Genomic DNA, 21,975 nt, shown 5'->3' on the forward strand with positions numbered 1-21,975 from the left:
TTTGTCCACTGCAGGTTAAATACCGTGCATTCTGAATAAATGTTTCTCTTACTTAAACTTTTTGACATTATTCCGGTCTATTTGACAGGGGCGATTCGAGGATTCTTTTTTTTATGGGAGGGGTGGAGGTTTCAGATAGGGGCACAGACAGCAGAAGGGTGGAATAGAATGTCATGTTCTATGCGTGTATTAGTCTCGATTGCGTGGCCAGACTGAGAAAAATAAATAAATCACAATGCGTCTCTGGTATTGTTCAGGGGACCGGGCCAAATGTGGAGGCGGGCCGTATCTGGCCTGCGGGCCGTAGTTTGGGGACCACTGCTTTAGATGCTAACGTTCGACTTGAAAGATTCCAATCGTAGCAGAGATACCGTAATTCATTGATCTAAATCAATGCGTTAAATCAACAGCAAAACAGGCAAATCAGTATTCTTAATTAAAAGGTTGTTTCATAAAAATACACCTACCTCTTGGGTGCGATCCAGTTACAAAATACTGACTCATGTAGTTAATTAAACCAAGCAAATTTAGTAGATGTATTGGGTCAATGTTTGGGAATAAGAGCCTCTCTAAAGTGAATTGATACAAGAAAGGCATTTACTTGACAGTTTTAGGCAGTACAAACCATCCACATTCATATACCACACATTTAGCAGGGAAACTACTGGATGTTTGATTATTCTTCGATGATGGCTGAAAAAAGTGTGAGTTGACACAGAGAATCACTAAAAACCATACGAAAGAGTCAGAAGACAAAGTCCCAAACATAAAAAAAGGAGACCCCCACCTCCAGTCATCTTTCTGTATCAAAACCACACAAAAAGCTTCCAAAATGTAAAAGATCCCAAAGAGAATTAGAAATGAGAAAAGGATGAGTAGAATATGGGTTTAAGCAATAGTAGGTATGTACATAATTAAAAGGATCATCTCAGAACTACGAACGTTACTTGTGGTCAAACATCTAGACTAACTATTGTTCTGCTGTGGTTCGCACCCTTCTTCCCCTTGTCCGTTCTGTCCCCTAAAACTCTTTTCTGTCCAGCTACATTTTCAATAAACATCGGAATAATTAAAGAAAATTTAAAAATAAGCAGAGGGAGTATTTCAAACTCTGCTGTTGCACAGCAAAACTGTTCCAGCACAAAGGCATACAGATCCACCATTCTGCACGGCCATGCAGATGACATGACAGGTTAAAAAAAAAAAAAAAAAAATTTTTAAAAAAAAACAATCTCAGAACTACTTCCTTGATGAAGAGAGAAAACAATAGAATTCAAGAATACTATAAAGATAGGTGAATCATCACAAAACAGACCACAGGTAACCTTCAAGAACTGGAGAGCCCGCTGAGATTTAGCCAGAAAACATAAAACGCCATCCATGTTCTGGATTTGAACAGACAAAACCAGTATCAACTTGGACAGAACCATGAAGAAGAAAAGGGAGAGGTCATAATCCAAAGTATACCACATCACGTGTCAAACATGGAGGAGGCAATGAATTGGCGTGGCCATGTGCGGCGGGCTGCTAATGGAAGGTCTCACTAGTGTTTACAGATGATGTCACGTCAAACAAAAGTAACATTTTGAATACTGAGGTGGATGTTGGGAGGATGTATATTTGCTAATGTACAATGACTGTCAAAATCATGAATTGTATTTTTTTAAATATACTATATTTCTTTGCAACACCCTGTGAATATCAGCTGTGACTGAATGGCACACAATTCACTTTCCAAAGAGTATGTGACAATAGTGAGGTTGCATTCTTCTCATCCTTCCAGCAGAACTAACCTCATTCTAGTACAATTACAGGTAACCGCAATAACTGATTAAAATTCATACATAATGAAAACCCATCTTGACCACAACAACCAATAATTCTGCAGACCAAAATTCTATTCTCTCACATTTACTTGTCTCCCCTACAGTGTGAATGTAAAACTCTGATGGAAACCACTGTTGACAATGTAGGCCCTGAGGGGCTAATGAGCATTCATCCTTGTGGCTGTCAGCGTAAAAGGCTGGGTGACAGTGCTGCTGAAGAGGGGCTGCGGGGGTTCATACATGAAAGTATTTTGACTGCTCCAATCTGAATTGTGTTTACAGAAAATATAATCATCAGCACTTGTTGCAATAACCTGCAGCAGGTTGGCAGTTGGCTTGATTTTACAATGCACGTGGCAACTCAGTGACGTGCCTTTGAGCGGATATTAAGTGCATATTTGCAACGCCTGAACAGTCAGCCTCAATTCTGGGATTTAAATGTAGCTGATGAAAAAGGGCTGTCAAAAACAGCCGCGCGAGTGTGTTTAGAGACCCAAAAAAACAACATCTTTGTCATGCAGCTCTTCAATTGTGACTGCCCAAACTTGGGTATTTCAACCCACTTCTAACTTGAAAAAATCCCTTGCGGTAAATTGCAGATGTTTTTGCTGTTGTTTTGGCAGCGGATGTGGCAAAATTAGCACATACACACAATCACTAGGTCTGGTCAGCAAACAGCTTTTTCATGAAGCCATTTAAGTGAATAAAGCAAATAATGTTTCTGTACGGCCCAATGCATGTGTTGTTGGCTTTTTGGCAGTTAAAAATTGAAATGGTGGCAGGTGTGTGTCGACTCCATATATATATATTTTTTATGTTCATGCTCTGATTTAAAAAAATAATAATAATCAGAAGTTACTCACAAATTACTCTTTACTTGAGTAGTTTTTTCATTGAGTACTTTCTTACTCTCTCTCAATTAAATATTTGGATGACTACTTTTTGCTTTTACTTGAGTCATGTTATTCAAAAGTAACGGTACACTTACTTGAGTACAATATTTGGCTACTCTACCCACCTTTGGTCACATGAAAGGCCGCAATCAGTTTAGAACTTTTTAGTACGTAAAACTACGCACATGAACCATAAAAGTTGGCCGTTTAACAGATAATTCAGATTTCAGTAATAGTTATGAACTGTTTTCATACCTAATGCACATTACTGCAAGTGGATATAAAAAGTCTTACCCTGTTCAAATTCCAGGCTTTTGTGATTAAAAAATGAGGGTCACATTAATGGTGGAAAATGTTTGGAATAATTTATCTTGGTCTCATTTGAAGAGGGGTGTGTAGACTTTTTATATCCACTGTATAGTCAACTTTCTTCCATACACAACACAGACCAGAAGGCGGAAGCACATTCGACTGATTTTAACGTCACTGCATTGGCTCGCTGTGTGTTTCGGGGTCAATTTTAAAGTTCTTTTCCTAGTTTTTTTTTTTTTAATGTCTTAACGGTCTCGGGCTATCATATCTATCTGCTTTTATCATATCAAGCCTGGCAGGTCCATCCATCCATCATTAACCACAATATAGAATTATATAAAAATCACAATGAAAAATTCAAAAATCACATGAATCAAATTTTTGTTTCATTGGATTGTCATTTTAAAGGTTTTAAACAATAAAATTAAGAACTTCCTGTCAATTGACATCAACCAACCTCCAGAATTAGTGACACATTTTTAGGTTCGCTAAAAATGTGATTTGCCAGATTCAAACTCGCACAATTAAACATGCAGTGACATTGCCATGTCAGTGTCAGCCCTAAGGCGGCAAGTGCAATATTTATAGACATGCTTAAAAATTGTAGATGCTCTTTTATACCACTGTGTTGGCGAACATGCATCAAATGCCCAGAGGAAAGCTGGAAATGAATTCAATAAATTTGTTATATAAGCAGACAAAAAACTGTTTGTATTCAATCTGGCGTCCTGAAGAAAGTATTTATGAGACAATACTGAAATATCACGATTCTCTGTCTTTATATCAAGGGGCACAGGTTTGCGCTTCTTATTATTCAAGTTCAACATGGCTGGGAGATGTCCCTACATATAACAAAGACAATTTGTCCATCATTTTCTCTAAAACAGTTTTAAATGTTGAACTTTGGAAGAATGCCATTCTTTCTTTCAGAGAACAGATTGCTAACTGAGTCGCGTAATTGTTTCAGATTGTAATCTCCTTCAGATGAATTGATTCTGCTTGTACTTCAGACAACCATTTTCAAATTTATATTTGGCTGAACACTCTACCTTTTCATTTCCCTTTCTAAGGTTCCCCTACACTAAACCAAAAACCATTTTGGCTGTCAGTAGTTATTCTCTGAAAAAATATGGTCTGTCAATTTAAACCTATTCTGAAAAGGCTTCACACAACAATAAGTTTTGGTTCCTTTTAGACTAACTAATTAGTCAATTGTGTTGAAGAACGACATCAAAATAATGGCTTTATTATGATTTGAATGGTGCATTGAATGCCACATTATATGTGGCTTGTCTTTAAAAAGATTCCTCAAAATGTGCTCGATTTATTCACTTTGTCCTTTTGCAACTGACGTCAACTACATTAAAGACAGGCATTATAATAGTGAGACGTATGTACAGGTGCAACAATTAATTGATTAATCGACAACTAATTGATTATCAAATTAATCGCCAACTGTTTTCATAACTGTTTGAGCTTTTAGAGCCATTGTTCAACTTAAAATTGTTGAAATGATCTAATTTCAGCCTCCCAACAGTAAATATTTTATGAATTCTGTAGTCCTCCATGAAGGGAAAGTGTCTATCTTTGTGTTTAATCCAAATAAGACATTTGCAAACATCTGGTTTTACTTTGGAAAACAAAGATCAGCATTTTTACCTATTTTCTGACATGCCAGAAACCCTCCATCCATCCATTTTCTGCCCCGCTTCTCCTCACTACGGTCTCGGGCGTGCTGGAGCCTATTCCAACTATCTTCGGGCGAGAGGAGGGGTACACCCTGAACTGGTCGCCAGCCAATCGCAGGGCACATCGAAACAAACAACCATTCGCACTCACATTCACACCTACGGGCAATTTAGAGTCCTCAACCAACCTACCATGCATGTTTTTGGGATGTGGGAGGAAACCGGAGTACCCGGAGAAAAGCCACGCAGGCACGGGGAGAACATGCAAACTCCACATTGGCGGGGCCGAGATTTGAACCCCGGTCCTCAGAACTGTAAGGCAGATGTGCTAACCAGTCTATCACCGTGCCGCCTGCCAGACACCAATTTATGGAAAAATATAGTCCATTTTTACCTTAAGAGCGATTTAAGGGTTATTACAAACATTGTTATTTGCAGCCATAGTATGAATAACCTGCCACCTCAGGATTGTATATCAAACTAGTAGCGTTTCACATTACTCAGTACCCAAGAAGTTTATTTGATATTTCATCATTAAACAACACCAAATAAACAACAATAATCAGTTAATAAACAGTAATCCAGGAAAATTATTTTGGAATAAACTTTCATGCAAAATACTTTTTTTTTAATCCTATTTTTCGATTAATCAATGGCACAATGGCTAGGATAATTGATTTCATTTCAGCCCTAATTGTATGTACTGTGTATAGGATGTTTGTATGGTGAAAGCCAAAACGCCATAATTGACAACTACAATGCTAGGACACCAAAGAAATAGGGGAGCAGAACCACAAAGATCAGAAGTTACGATATTAAAGGAAAGAAGCCATCAGAGAAGATTGTGACAAATGTTTGAACAGTTTGAATAGTTTCTTATAAGATTGTTTTGTTTTGGTTTTTTTTGGGGGGGGGGGGGTATATGAAGGGTGGCTTGCCTGGGAGAGGTCCAGTTCTACCTATCTTGATGGCTTGGGATTCAGAAAATGGATAAAGCTGCTCCTCCTCGTTCTGTTTGACCAGCTTGGATTCCGAAGCAAGGGCCAAGGCAATGTTAGGGTCAGTAGATACACCCTGTGGAGAAAATAAAAATGTAAATTTAACATGAACATGAATTACAAAAATAAATGTAAATATAAAAATATTTGTATGGATAGATATAACCATGTACTTCACTAGATTCCAGGGGGGGACATCATTAAATTTGGTCCACAACAGTAAAACAGATCCTGGATGTTTTTCCAATTACAGTTTTATAATGGTAAACATTCAGATTAAAGGATGATGATATAAAAATAAACTAAAATACTGAAGTTGAAATATTTAATTTAGTCTCAGTCACTCAAGTTATTGCGTGGGCAAGTAGCAAATGAGGCGTAAAAGAAGGCTGAAGCCATGAATGTGACACAAAGGAAAAATGTTTGCTCAGACATGAAGTAAGGACTGTGTGGGGAATTGCATGTGTCCTTTCAGCCATGCACACACAGATTGTAGTCATTACAGCATTGTGTCCTTCAACAGTTTATTTGAAATATTTCATGGCATATAAGATAACCTGTTAAATACATTTATTTTCATACCAAGTTTTGTGTACAAAGCTTTAATCAGGCACACTAATCCTGTTGTATAAACTTAACCATGTTTCCTCTTCATGTGGTAATTGTCGTGTGTTATAGTGGTGTGTCTCAGGTATGAGAGGATGACATCTCGCAGGTAAAATAGGGAGACCTTCTGGCCTTCAGTAGTGACCCACAAGACAATCTTATCAACTGGTCCAAGCTCAGCATTAAAATTATTTTATACAATTTTGTTGCTTAGGAAAGTCATCTCTCTGTCTCTACAGTACTTCAGACGTGCACAATTTTAAATCCATTCATCCAGCGTTCATAGCGCTTCCTCGCAAGGTAACGGATGAGACGGAGGCTATCCCAGCTGCCTTTTGGGCGTAAGGCGGGGTCACTCTTGACTGGCCATGTCACACCACCATTTTTATCACACCAATGATTTTTTAAAAAGCCACAGAAGAGTAAATGACTCCCTCTGTATCATCACTTTGCCAGAGCTCAACTACAAGTTAAAAAAGCCCTTGCAGATAAAAATTTTACTCAGAAAATTAAGACATTTCCAAGAAAGCATAAAAACCACAATTTTATGAATTGGTAGAATACTTTGATAATGTCATGTTTAATGGCAAATACCATTGGTGACATGCATTTGAACGAACAGCAAAACGGTATGAAACCATCCTTCCTCCATCAGCTTAAATGGCGAGGGAGAACACACAATAACATTTATTTGAGAAGCCTTTGACACTGATCAGCAGCACAGTGGCAATGCCTTTAATACATCAGATGAAAGTATTTGTATTTTTTTTAAAACATTTGAATGCTGATGCATGCTTTGTTTGCGTTGGCAAATTACTAGTCACCCTGTCCTTTTGTTCGCTGGTGTTGGATGTAGCTAGTAGCAGTGGTAAAATCATTTCATGGCCATGCATAAGCCTCCTTGTGTATGTAGCTGCTAAATATGACACAAAAATGCAAATATAATGGTTGGAATATAACAATGTACATTCTTCTTGGCCTAGGGTGACCTACAAGAGCGGAGGTCGAAGCACGCAGGTGGATTACATCTTGTGCAGACGATGTAATCTGATGAAGGTTACTGACTGTAAGGTAGTGGGAAGGGGGAGTGTGGCTAGACAGCATAGGATGGTGGTGTATAAGATGACTAGTGGTGGGGAGGAAGATTAAAAAGACAAAGCCGGAGCAGAGAACCACGTGGTGGATGCTGAGAAAGGAAGAGTGTTATGCGGCTTTTCGAGAAGAGGAGAAAGGCTCTCGGTGGACAAAAGGAGCTTCCAGAAGACTGGACCGCTACAGCCAAGGTTATCAGAGAGACAGGCAGGAGAGTACTTGGTGTATCTTCTGGTAGGAAAGGGGAGAAGGAGACTTGGTGGTGGAACCTCAAAGTACAGAAAATCCTACAAGGAAAGAAGAACCAGTGGGACACTGAGAGGAGAGGTGAAAGGAATAGAGATGAGGTGCGACACAGGGCAAAAGTTTATAAGACAGTGGTGAGGCCAGGCATGATGTACGGATTAGAGACAGTGGCACTGAAGAGACAACAAGAAGCCGAGATGGAGGTGGTGGAAATGAAGATTTTGAGGTTCTCTCTAGGATTGACCAAATTGGCTAGGATTAGAAATGAGTTTATCAGAAGGACAGCCAAGGTTAGACGTTTTGGAGACAAAGTTAGAGAGAGCAGACTTCGATGGTTTGGACACGTCCAGAGGAGAAATAGTGAGTGTATTGGTAAAAGGATGATGAGGATGGAGCTGCCAGGCAAGAGAGCTCGAGGAAGACCAAAGAGAAGGTTGAAAGATGTAGTGAGGGAAGACATGAGGGCAGTTGACGTTAGAGGAGGAGGATACAAGCGATAGGCTTACATGGAAAAGGATGACACGCTGTGGCGGCCCTTAACGGGACAAGGCTAAAAGAAAAGAAGAAGATACAAAATAGAATTTTAACAAGTAAATGACAACATGTTCTTGCACTGATCATACTGATGATGGCATTGATGTATGTCATTGTTTGGAAAACTTGGAATTGGGAAAATATAACTCAACAAGAGCAACTTGGAATTTGGAAAATATAACTTGACAAGATCTTCTACTACAACTTTATTCTTATAAAAATACAACTTTATTCGCTTAATTTAATTCCTTGTAAAGTTATGACTATTTTGAGACATGGATATTTAATGCTGGATTAACAGGATATCTTCGATTCGCATGGATACAAAGGAGTAGGTGTCCAGAGAGTGTAGATTAAGCCTTTCTCTGCAATTATATGTTTGAATAAATCAGTGTGTCTATCTTTGGCTAAATATAAGTAGCATTGACGAAGTGAGCAGAGTCAATAAATGGTACATCTGATAATCTGCTAAATAGTGTGGATTTTATCTGCATCGACAGTGTCTATCTGATGTGTTTATGCTCTGGGTAGGAGTTGCTTGATTATACAGTAATTTACCTGTGTTGTTCAAGAAGTCACTCCGCACAGAGCAACACACAGCCTCAGTCAAATTTAAATGACAAAGGCTCAAATAGTATAAAAACAATTGCTAAATAAAATGTTTAACGTCATCAGTTTCTGGTTTGTATTTTATTCCTACAGTTGTGTGACATTCGAAACAGCCACACACAAATATATAAGAAAGCCATGTGTCATTTTTCATCAATCATTCAAAAGGGACACATTATTGATGACAGCATGAGTCTCTGTGCATGTGTGTGGGCATTGCAAATGGTAATGCAAATGACACCCTGTCAGGTATTAAAATACTTTTAATTAATGAGCTTTTAGACTGACAGGGATGAAAGTATAATTTTGAATGCACTGACATTTAGAACACACAAACACACACACACAGATGTGCATAATAGGGTGGAAATCCTGTTTACATCAACATGGGGATTGTGACGATGTGAAAGCAGGATCCTGAAAAGTGAATGATCGTAAGACATGACATATTTCTCAAATACTTGAGTAATACAGTTTTGCAAAACTAAGCAACACAGCATACACAACCTTTATGATTACATTACCACAGGCATCATAGCAGCCATTCCCAACCACTGTGCCGTGGCAATTAGTGTGCCATGAGAGATCCACCCATCCATTTTACATACCGCTTCCTCTTACTAGGGTCGCGGACGTACTGGAGCTACCCCAGCTAACTCTAGGCGAGAGGCAGGGTACACCCTGAACTGGTTGCCAGCCAATCACAGGGCACATATAGACAACCATTCACACCTATGGGCAATTTAGAGTCTTCAATTAACCAACCATGCATGTTTTTGGGACGTGGGCGGAACCGGAGAAAACCCACGCAGGCACGGGGAGAACGTGCAAACTCCACACAGACTAGGCCGGATTTGAACCCGGGTCCTCAGAACTGTGAGGCAGATGTGCTAACCAGTCGTCCACCGTACTGCCCCATGAGAGATACGCCCCATATGAGATAATCGTGTTAAATTATTTATTACTTTTTTAATTCAGTTGAAATTTTTATGTAATCAAACTCCAGGCCTCACATACAATTAAATCTTTTTTTTTTTTTTTTTTTTTTTTTTTTTTTTTAAAGAATGTTGCAGAGAGAAACAAATGGCACTACTGCTAAAATGAATAGCATCTCTGTTGACGAGAGAGGACCAAAAAATGTCTGCCATCCAGATGCAAGATCATGTTCTTATTAAAGGACAGGGGGGGGGGAAACTGTCATTAAATGTTCTATTTTATAAGTATAATTTTGTTTGTGAAAGGTGTGCTGCAGGAAATGTTGCAATTTAAATATAAAAAAATATAAATATTTTTTTACATTTGTTTATTTATTTATTTTTACAAAAAAACTAAAGTATATTTCTTTATGCATCTGTGACATCGACAAATACTGACAGGCAGAAAAAACTGAACTCGGAGTGGAAATAAACAGTACCGTACCACTGTTTCGCAACCTTTTGTTGGGGTACCAATCAAAATGGCATGCTACCATAAGGGTGGCGCTCGACACATTGTAGTTTGTTAATGGATTGACAGAAAACCATCACTTCTATGTGACAACAGGAATTAAAGTGTACTGTAAACAAAGCACCCAAACATAAGTGACGTAAGTCAACTGTCAACTGTTGGTTTAAAAACGTGTAGCTCAACAACCATAAAAGTATGTTTGATCACACCGTCTTTTTAGCAAATATCTCGATTGGCTAATTAAACTGCCCTTTTACCACTTCCCCCATTCACTTTGTTGATGACCAAAGACTCACGAGTGTGAAGATAAAGTTGATCGCTCTTCTGCTTTTTAAAGAAGCACGTGCCAACAACCTTGGATAATGCACATAGCACAATCTCGCAAGTCACATTTATAACACTGTTGACATTTTCAGTTATCTGTTAAGAGTGCTGTGAAAAGTGTGTAGCTCAACATCCAATTAAAAATGTTTTATCACACCATGTTTGTTTTATACCGCCATGTTTCAGCAATTATCTCCATTGGTCCCTGAAACTGAAATTCAAACTAGTGCCAAAGCTGTCTAACAGCAGTTGTTTGTAGTGTTGGCCTTGGGGGGCGGGGGGGGAGCCATCCACAGTTTTGAATGGACAGCAACGTCTTGGAATCACTTAACAACAAATCACATTCAAACAACCTCAAGAAAAACAAAAGGGCTTTTCAATAGCTAAAGTCTTGATTCGACAGTGAAATTGCTGACAGACGAAAAATAATATAATATAAAAGTACACATGCAATCTCTGTTGAAGAAAACAAGTGAACAAACTGAAAATCCACATAAACCACCAATGACAAAACAATCAAAATCAACAGCACTGATTAAAGCTGAAAACAAAGTATTCCACTTAAGAACAATTACAAAACTTGAGTTTGATGTGAAGGAAAAGCTTAAAAAAAACAGAAGAGAATGAAATCCGAGGAAGTACGGTCTTGAAACGCACACAATTAATTGAGCCAAACACAGGCTGGAAAGGTTAATGAGCAGAATACCGGCAGGAATTAATGATTCACTATATAGTCTGTGTGATTGAATGCAGCAACAAACCTTACTAAATGTGACTACAGAAAATCCAGTAGTGAGCATTCATTTCAAAATCCCAAATGAATTTGCTTGCAATCCTTGACTACACTTCAAGGGATGAATGGATAATAGCTATCGTACAAAGTACAAATATTGAAAGAATTATCTAATTAAAACAGGTACACTGTGTCTTAATAAAATGTCTCTGACAATCTTCTGTCAAAATACACGACAGACAAAGAATTACCGGACACTTAACATTGACTATGAACACTTAAAATGAAATCACTCTTTTGGAAGTGAATTAACCTCTGTGCTGAGCAGCCCATGCAATGTGAGGCTTTCGTTACCATGACAGAGAGGGGCATAGCTAGGTGATGCAACAAGGCGAGGGCTACCACTACCCAAGAGAGTGTTGAAAAACGAAGTGAAGGGAAAAGGAGCACCAGCACTTCCTCACCAAGCCGGCGAATTACACTGCAATCACACGTAAATCGGTGTGTGGATCAGTGCATGTGGCGGCCATGTTGAATGTGGGGCACTGATGTGGCGGCCATGTCATGATGGATATATCTATTGTCTATTGTACATGTGTTAACTGAACAATACAAACAAGTCTCTGGAGTCTAGAACATGCGATTTTTGGTGCAGTAACAGTTTATTTTTGTCAAGCCATTCGTCTTTAACAGCGGATTCGGAACTAGGAAGCACACAAATTCCTCTCGCCTCATGAAAGCAACTCGCCTCTGATAAATACAGTATGTCAACACTGTCACTTTGACCAAGCACACTGGCGTGCGTTGTTTGAATATAATGTGAACCTTTCAAACATTTTCAAGCTTTTTTTTATATTTATTTAGAATAACTTTGTATTGTACTGGGCTTTTAGGCCACGAAAACAAACTTACAGTAACATGGGTGCATATGGCCTAAAAAAATGGAACAGACAATCGGCTGTATCAGACGACCCCGCTACCCCTATTAGTCAGTTCTATTGAGCTTTCACTGTATGTATGTGTGTGTGTCTATATGTATATATTAGGCTTTACACAAATCAGGATTGTTGGGGCCGATCACCGATCAGCAAGTTCATAAAAAACGATCACCGATCCGATCACAAGATGGAGCAATGTGTCTACTTACATGACTTGTTCATTTATTGTATACAAGACACGTGACAAGGCTAAAAATAAACTAGCTTTTGGATTCATATGCAACGAAGACGCAGAGTTAAATGTCTTGTGCGAAGCCGATCGATGACATCATTGATCGGATTGGCAACTTATGACATGAAAGCCAATCAGCATAAAATGCTAATTATCGGCCGATACCACCGATCAGATCGGTGTAAAGTCTAATATATATATATATATATATATACACATACACACACACACAGAGAGAGAGAGAGAGAGCGAGAGAGAGAGAGAGAGAGAGAGAGAGAGAGAGAGAGAGAGAGAGTCCGGCCGGCCTGTTGAAACAGAGTCGCAAAAAATAAATAAATAAAAATAAAAAAGATAATAAGGAAGTGTAAAATGCGCGCACACACCTCAGCCAGCTGCATCCTTATCAGGAGATACAGACAAAACGAGAGCTTGGTGCTGTACACAGGATGCCTGGCTAAGAAAAGTTACACTGGAGTGACTTATGGAACAATAAAATAGGTGAAAGGTTTTTAGTAGTTTTGCCAATTCATCCTCTTGGACATCTTTGCTACCTTTTTGTGGTGTTATCATTAAAAAACAAATAACTGAAATGCATTGAACTCAAGATATCCTACAAGATATGCTGACATTGTGAGACTTGAGAAGAGCAATTTTCCAGAAAACGTTGGTTGAATTCTGAATTGTACAACTTCAGGGGCATTAGACAATATCAACATTGTCTTATCAGACAGGAAATGTGAACGTGTTATCTACTAAAACATGCAGTACGTGCAATACATTGTATGCATACACAGAGTCAGAGAATCCTTGCAGAATTTCCGTTGTGTGTCTGAGGGCCACTGAGTTTACATGGTGACATTTCAGACAACAATGATTATTCAAGTAAAGGGGGCGACAGCCAGCGCAGTAGGAAAAACACAGAACAGACACCCGCTGCCTTTTGTAAAGTGATATTCAGTATGGAGCATGAGCTCGATGTCAATGTTGTGAATAAATGAGGTTGAGTGACACGGTTGGCTGCATGAATCATAGGGTTATGCAGGACCTCGGCTACTTGCAAATCCCAGTGGCCCCCTGGGCTACATTCACACACAATCAGCCGCCATCCGGTATTACTGCCATTCATGATTAATAGCAAATGCTGCACATACTTCGTAATTGATGAGGGTACATTATGTAGCAACAGTTCATCAACATGTAGCGTAGTTTGTCTCACAAAAATGGATCAGAGATTATACTATATGTATTTATTGACGTTACTTGCTGTTCTTCAGAGGACCAGAACCAGCAGTTGCCAAGCAAGACAAGTCCATTAAATACAATTATCATAAATTGAGCGTGTAATAAAATAAATACAGCTAAAAATATAAGTAGGATTATTTGGTAATGTCAAGGCCAAATTTTATAATTGTCCCTGCAAAAAAACATCACGACATTATCCCTGACACAAAAAAAATGTGTTGCTACTACAGGTTTGTGTGCTGCGTCTCTGCTAGGAAACAGGAACACGACGACAACCAAAAGTGGCACAACTCTCGTGCTATTGTTGCAGACAATTACATAACAATGATGTTTTGATGTGTGTCATACCCTGCAGGTGTATATGGTCCTTCACGCTGCCAAACTGTTTGTAGCAGCTTATTTTACATATCAGTGCGCTCAGAAATGCAACATGGCTAAAGTATGTCAACCTAAGTGTGCAGTATTCTTACGCAAACTTGCAACCTTTATGAGTAATATCTTTAAACTCTTATATCAATTTGCATGTAGATGAAAACTGATTGGATAATTGATTTTTAAAGTATATGCAAATCAAGTCTTGCATGATTACTTATACATACTATCTGCTGCACACCCACAGAACCACACACGACAGCAATCCAGTCCAGCTGCATTACATCAACACAAGATGCAATTTATATAATGACACAAACCTCCAATTGCCATCAATGCACAAGGTGTGAAAGTGCCTGCCCTTTTCGACTCAGTTTCATTTCACCTCTTTACCAAATAGATTTGTGAAGGAGCCATATGGCATGTCAGGATAATAATGCACATCGTGTCTTCAAAACAGCTCCCAGTATTGTAGCTTAAAGTGTAATTTGTTCCGCTCACACTGTTTAAGTGAAACAAACCATCTGGCTTGTCAGGTTAGCCTTAATGTAATAATGGACTATTTTTAAAAAATTATGCGACCCGTTGCAATGCAACGTATTCAAATTATGTGAATTCATGAAGAGCTTTAGCTACTGGAAACAAAGTAAGCGTTTATATCCTAGACTATAATAAAAATTGAGACGTTCCTGTTTTGTTACTTTTAAATGCACAAATGCATTTCATGAGAAAAGTGATCCCACTATCGTGAGGGAAAGAGCCATTACTAATGCAGTGACTGGCGTCAACCTCAAACGACACGCCCTCTCGCCCCCAAAACGACATGACATTCAGTTGGCCTCATTTCAAATGCCTTCTGTTCCTGAACCAATTTCTTTTATTTGTCGAAACAGGTCCACGCACCTGGCTGGGCAATTTACAAGTCGGCCATCATTATATTGTTTTGCATTCAACACAGAATTCAACAAAAGCTGAGGGGGGTAGGGGGGAACACTTCACAATTAGGAGGTTGCGGTGCACTTAGTAGTGATGCACTAAAAAGTTATGAAAAAAGTTCAGAAAAGTTAAATATCAAAACGCGCTCTTTATTTAGCACCTTTAAGAACTAACATCACAGCAGCCAAAACTGAAAACAATAGAAATTATTACCAAGGATGCTTTTGACTAGAGGCCATTCAATTGTGTTTTTTGCAGAAGATCCACAGATGTGGTGTGGTAGATCTCTGCAGAGACAGTTACAGGAGATGGCGGCTGCAACACTGACGGGAGGGTTGATCTAAGTGGCTCAGACCGAGGACTGGCATCTTTATTTTATATGTGGTCGCAAGCAGAACTGGAAATGATTTGAATATCTGACACAAATGGGAGACCTGGAGCTTAGAATGATACCAAGGCCTGTCATGGATGGGTGGATAAAGCAGTGGCACCCATCCCAAACGGATCATTTTATTGAGCCAATTGACAAATAAGTAAGCCATTTTATTGAGTGTCAAGCAACCATACGGTGTCATGAAAGGTATTTGCCCTCTTCTTGATTTTTTTGTTGCATATATATCACACTTAATGATTCAGATAATCAGAGTTTGGTCTGCATTGCCGGCAGTGAGTTGGATTCGTTTCCGGTGAGGGTTAGACTTCGCCAAGGCTGCCCATTGTGTTCATAACATTTATGGACAGAATGTCTAAGCTCAGGCGAGGCATAGAGATGGTCCAGTTTGGTGGCCACAGTACTTCATCTCTGCTTTTTGCAGATGATGTGGTTCTGGTGGCTTCATCCAGCCGTGATCCCCAACTCTCACTAGAGCGGTTCGCAGCTGACTGTGAAGCGGTTGTGCTGAAAATCAGCACCTCCAAATCTGAGATCATGGTCCTCAGTCGGAAATGGGTGGAGTGGCCTCTCCGGTTCGGGAATTAGATCCTGCCCCAAGTGGAGGAGTTCAAGTATCTTAGGGTCTTGTTCACAAGTGAGGGAAGAATGGGACAGGAGATCAACAGGCGTATCGGTGCAGCGTCTGCAGTGATGCAGACTTTGTATCGTTCCGCTGTGGTGAAGAAGGAGGTAAGCCGAAAGACAAAGCTCTCAATTTACCGGTTGATTTACGTTCCTACCCTCACCTATGGTCACGAGCTATGAGCCGTGACCGTAAGAACAAGAACCCAGATACAAGCGGCCGAAATGGGTTTCCTCCGCAGGGTGTCCGGGCTCTCCCTTAGAGATGGGGTGAGAAGCACGGTCGTCCAGGAGACCACGGGGAAGACCCATGACACGCTGGAGAGACTATGTCTCCCGGCTGGCCTGGGAACACCTCGGGGTCACCCCGGAAGAGCTGGACGAAGTGGCTGGGGAGAGGGAAGTCTGGGCTTCCCTGCTAAAGCTGCTGTCCATGTGACCAGACCTCGGATAAGAAGAAGAAAATGGATGGATGATTCAGATACGCAAACCAATTTTTAACTTTTGAAATTATTATTTTATTTACCACGTGGAAAATGTTTTGGGTTAATTAAAGAAAACCCCACAATGGTCACTGAAATAACTGACAAAAGTGCTGTAATAGTAAATAACAATTGACTGAAAATTAACCAGTGAACATCAGACATTGCTTTTGAATTGTGTCTCAACAAAATTATTTTTAAAACTAATAAAACAGGCCTAATAAAATTATGGAACACTTAATATTTTGTTCCACAAGCTTTTGAGGCAATCACTGCAATCAAACAATTTCTTAACTTGTCAATGAGACTTCTGCACCCGTCAAAAGGTATTTTGCCCCACTCCTTGTGAGCAAACTGCTCCAGTTGGCTCCTTCCACAGATGTTTAGTCCGCTGTATGCGGCACGCCACATGACCAACACAGAACACGGGACAGCCAACTTCCAGTGTATGCTATGCTAACAATCGTAACCCAGGACTGATTACAATTGATCATTTCAAGCCAATTATTTTCTTTATGGCTGGTGTCTACGTACAAAAGTTAAATACATGTATATCATATATTTATACAAATATGATATGATACATGTAAACATGAACAAAGCCCAAACATCATCTATTGTCATCTTTGGTGGCACTGTGGTAAGAAAAAAAAATAAAAATAAAAATTATTAATTTAAAGTTCCTACAGGTGCTTTGAAATATCCCCTTCCCTATTCACCCTAGCGAGGGGGAAGTGCTGTTTCCCCTTTTGTCAAATGCGAAAGTCATTTGCACATATACCAGACAAAGTGATGCACTGTACATTATATAGATTTGGATCCGAGCTCAAAGAAGGCCACTTCAAAATAGTCAATGTTTTGCTCTTAGCCATTCTCTTTTTTAACTGTGTTTTTGTTTTGAGTTCATTATCCTGTTGGAAGATCATGACCATGACTGAGACAAAGCTCAGTCATGGTTTTGCTTGCATTGCAAGTGAAACGGCCCATTTTTTATTTTCAGCCCATTGTGGCCTACAACGTAATAACACAGAATTGAAATTTAAGGGGAATACATCAATTGACTGTGTGAACACCAGAACTGCTATACGCTATATATGCTGTTTAAATTGTTTTGTTATTTTTGTTCGACTAGAATCAGAATCATCTTTATTTGCCAAGTATGTCCAAAACACACAATGAATTTGTCTCCGGTAGTTGGAGCCGCTCTAGTACAACAGTCAGTCAATTTACAGAACACTTTGGAGACATAAAGACATTGACAAAAAACAATTGTGCAAAAAGATGCAGAGTCCTCTAGCACTTAGAGCAGTTCGAATGACTAATATTGCAGTATATATATATATATATATATATATATATATATGTATATATATATATATATATTTTTTTTTTTTTTTTCAATAATAAAGGACAGTAAATTCAAGTCCAAGGATATATATATATATATATATATATATATATATATATATATATATATATATATATCTCCTTGGACTTGAATTTACTGTCCTTTATTATTGAAAATCTTACATTAATAATAATCACAACTTTAATGTGCATCACTTACATATAGTGGTTTTCAAGGCACTCAGATGCTTCACAATAACAAACAGAAATAAGGGTTATGAGCAAATTTCATTAATCTTAGTGGGATTTAAAACAATTTATCTCTAAATTTCCTACTGAGTAGAGCCACCATGATTTATTATTAATTTCAAAGTTTTAGGATTACTCTTTTGTTGAATCTCATGTCTACCAAGTTTAACATAATAAAATACAGCACAAGTAAACACAGTCATTGCAATGTGTACAAGAAGAAACTTGTTGAACAGGGCAATCTGCTTGTATCGGACGTTTGTGGCTCTGTAGTGCTTGGGGGCGAGCACTAGGACAGGGACATTCACTCCCCCAGTTAGTGAGTATTTCTCATGTCACTTATTTAAAGAATCAATCATTCTGAATCTTAGAACATTGTTTTTGTTTTGAGATTCAGCATTACTACACTCCAAAGGAAATCGGAAAGGTCGCGAAGATGCTGGAGAATACGTGAAAACACTCCAACGCGAAGAGGAAGATAGCGGTTTCTGAGGTAGATTTTTTTATGTCATCACTGAGGAATGTACATGCTAGAAGCCTACTAGGCCATGGCTTTGTTTCTTTTGTTGCTAAAAACAAGATAGTTTCAATTTTAAAAAAACGTACAAGTCTTAAATTTTGTCCAAAATGGACGGGGTGGCTTATAATGCGGTGCGCTTTGTGTGTGCACCGAGTTCCGAAATCTATAAATGTTGTGTGATGAGCGCTCCGTTTGACTGACTGGGAGAATTTCCTGCCGACACGCTGTTTATATAGAGGAAGGCGGATGTGACTGAGGACAGCATGCAGACGTAAAGGGGGAAGGGTGCGTGACAGAGGACGCTCAAGGCACGCCCCCAGTAGGTATATAGGCCCGGTATGTGCATTGTGCAAAATAACATCGGTTTGGCTAAGGTCCCCCGAAAATGGCACCTACGAAGAGACACGCTTACGAAGCACAGTTTAAAATGCAAGCTATTAGTTACGCGGACGAACATGGGAATCGACCTGCCGCGAGAGAATTCAAGATCAACAAATCCGTGGTTCGCAAGTGGAGGAAGCAGGAAAACGAGCTTCGCCAAGTCAAGATGACGAAGCTGAGTTTCCGCGGAAATAAGGCAAGGTGGCTCGAGTTGGAAGACCAACACGAGCAATGGATTAATGAGCAAAGAAAAGCTGGGAGAAGCGTCTCTACAGTCACCATTCGACTGAGTGCAATAACTCGGAGCTTGCCATCATTCCGGGAGGCTGGACGAAGGAACTCCAACCGCTGGACAATGGTGTGAACAGGGCGTTCAAAGTGAAGTTGTGAGCAGCGTCGGAGCGATGGATGACAGATGGCGAACACAGCATTACTAAGACTAAGAGGCAGCGCCAAGCGTGTTACACCACAATTTGTGAATGGATTGTGGATGCTTGGGCTTACGTGTCTGCTTTGCACTGTTGTTCAAGCTTTCGTAAAAGCCGACAATTTCTGAGAGGCCGCACGGCAATGAGACTGACTCCGACAATGACGAGGGGATACGTTCCGTGTTTGCACAGCTGTTCATTTCGGATACAGAACATGAGGACTTTGATGGATTTTTGGATGAGGATTGATCAATAAAATAACGTGAGTACATTGTTAATTACAACCAAACTGAGTTTTGCTCCCGCTGCCTTTTTAAAACAATTGTTTTAGCGTGCGTGCATGCTACCGTGTTTTAAGCTAGCGTATGTTTTACCATCCCTGCGCCCAATAATACGGTGCGCATTATGTATGAGTTAAATACAGAAATAGACCCCGTAACTGAGACTGCGCCTTTTAATACGGTGTGCCTTATGGTCGTGAAAATACGGTATACTGCGGATGGTCAATAAGAGAGTGTGATTTAATCACACAAAAAAGGTTGAAGTTCCGCCAATAAAGTTGTCAGAAATACGCTATGTATTGCTTTATTTTATCAGGATAACATATTTAAAATGCATTACCAATATATACTTGAAAGCATAGTGTTTATTTGATACTTCACCTTACCCTGAACTGAAGGAGTGCAGAATGTTAATTCAAAAGTTCACCTTATCTTTAAGTAAAAAAAAATAAATAACAACTCTTAAAAACATAGGAAGGCCGGAGCCCAGATTCGAACAGTGAGCGAGATGCACTAACCACTCCTCTGTGGTGCCACATGCGAAATCCTTTAAGGAAATGATTGAACTTAAAATGTTAAATTGAAATTTACTGTACAGTAATTGAAAATCTATAAACTGTACACCTAATATCAAGAAATTACAACTTGGCACGGTGAATTTGGCACGGTTAGGTATAGATCCAAATTGCGCAGCTGAAATTATGTGTCGCAAACATCATAAGACTGAAACTCTGCTCTGCTAGTTAAGCACTGTGACTAAGCTGTGTCTTTCAATCGAAGCAATCATGCTGCGGTACAGGAACTCCCAAGCACTGATTGCATGAATTTGCTGCTCCAGCAACTGTGACACCAATAATGTGCAAACAGAAAAAGAACCTCCTCACACCAAAATACAACAGCACACTCAATATACAAGCCTATTACTACTTCTATCCATAATTGTTACTTGTTTTTCATTAGGCATGATAGAGCAATTCATTCAGGCCACATAGGTCTGGATTTACATTTAAGGTCCATGCACCCAATTCTGATATAATACAAATAATGTCTAAAAAGCTTGAATCTGTAGTGGAAACAGATTGTATAGAAAGTGCCCACTTATAAGATTTTTTTTCACAATTTAAAACACTTCCCAGATGTCCTAATACCATGTCTGTGGCATGCGTTTGTCAAAATATTCCAAGGATGAAGAATTCTCGACATTTACAGCGTACTTCTTGCTTAGAATAGTGTAGCACAGCAGAGTTCCCATTTTGTTCTGCAAATACAATTATTTCAATTCTCAAAAGACACCCGATGTCATATGCTCCTCTTCATATTCGCACATTTCGGTTTTCCCAACTATACAAACACTTATAACCGCTGTTGTAAATCATTGCACACTTTGTGGTTTATTCATGTTGTTTTATGTGTTTGTGCGTTTAATATTACTTTCATACTTTATGTCTATGTTTCATGGTTTACATTTTTTATGTTTTGCTTTTGTGTCAGTGGCCTCTTGGACAAGTAATCTCAGCCCTCTGTATGTTCCGCGTACACAATATTGCCAAAACTATTCACTCACCTGCCTTGACTCGCATATGATTTTAAGTGATATCCCATTCTAAATCCATATGGTTTAATGTAATGTTGGTCTGCAGCTATATCAGCTTCAACTCTTCTGGGAAGGCTTTCAACAAGAGTTAGGAGTGTTTTTAATGGGAATTTTTGCCCATTATTCCAGGAATATATTTTGGAGGTCACACACTGATGTTGGGTCAGAAGGCCTGGCTCACTGTCCACTCAAAATCAACCCAAAGGTGTTCTATCGGGTTGAGGGCAAGAGTCTGTGCAGGCCAGATAGGTTCATCCATACCAAATTCACTCATCCATGTCTTTATGGACCTTGCTTTGTGCACTAGTGCACAGACATGTTGGAACAGGAAGGGGTAATCCCCAAACTGTCAAATCTCTTGGCATGCTAAATAATTCTGATTTCCTTTCACTTGAGCTCAGGGGCTAATGTTTTAGACATTTCCAACTTTGTAGAAACAGTTTGGAGATGGCCCCTTTGTATTCCAACATGATTGTGCATCAGTACACAAATCAAGGTTCATAAAGACGTGTATAGGAGAGTTTGATGTGGATGAACTTGACTGGCCTGCACAATCCTGACCTCAACCCTTTAGAACAGTTTTGGATGAATTACATCTGAGACAGAGAGCCAGGCCTTTTCATCCAACATCAGTGTGTAACCTCACAAATT

General features: G+C 39.3%; 1 protein-coding gene across 4 annotated transcripts in view; it reads right to left on the reverse strand.

Moving 5' to 3' along the window:
* Positions 1-21,975, reverse strand: part of LOC133417689 (zinc transporter ZIP11-like) — an 84,709-nt gene that overhangs the window by 29,949 nt on the left and 32,785 nt on the right. For 3 of the 4 annotated variants that reach the window (XM_061705679.1, XM_061705680.1, XM_061705682.1), the window contains exon 5: positions 5,658-5,793. In XM_061705679.1, coding sequence (XP_061561663.1) covers positions 5,658-5,793 — 136 coding nt within the window. The remainder of the gene's footprint in view (positions 1-5,657; positions 5,794-21,975) is intronic. The other variant, XM_061705681.1, reaches the window with a different exon arrangement.

This window comes from Phycodurus eques, chromosome 19, assembly GCF_024500275.1.
Source record: "Phycodurus eques isolate BA_2022a chromosome 19, UOR_Pequ_1.1, whole genome shotgun sequence".
NCBI classification, from domain to species: Eukaryota; Metazoa; Chordata; class Actinopteri; order Syngnathiformes; family Syngnathidae; genus Phycodurus; species Phycodurus eques.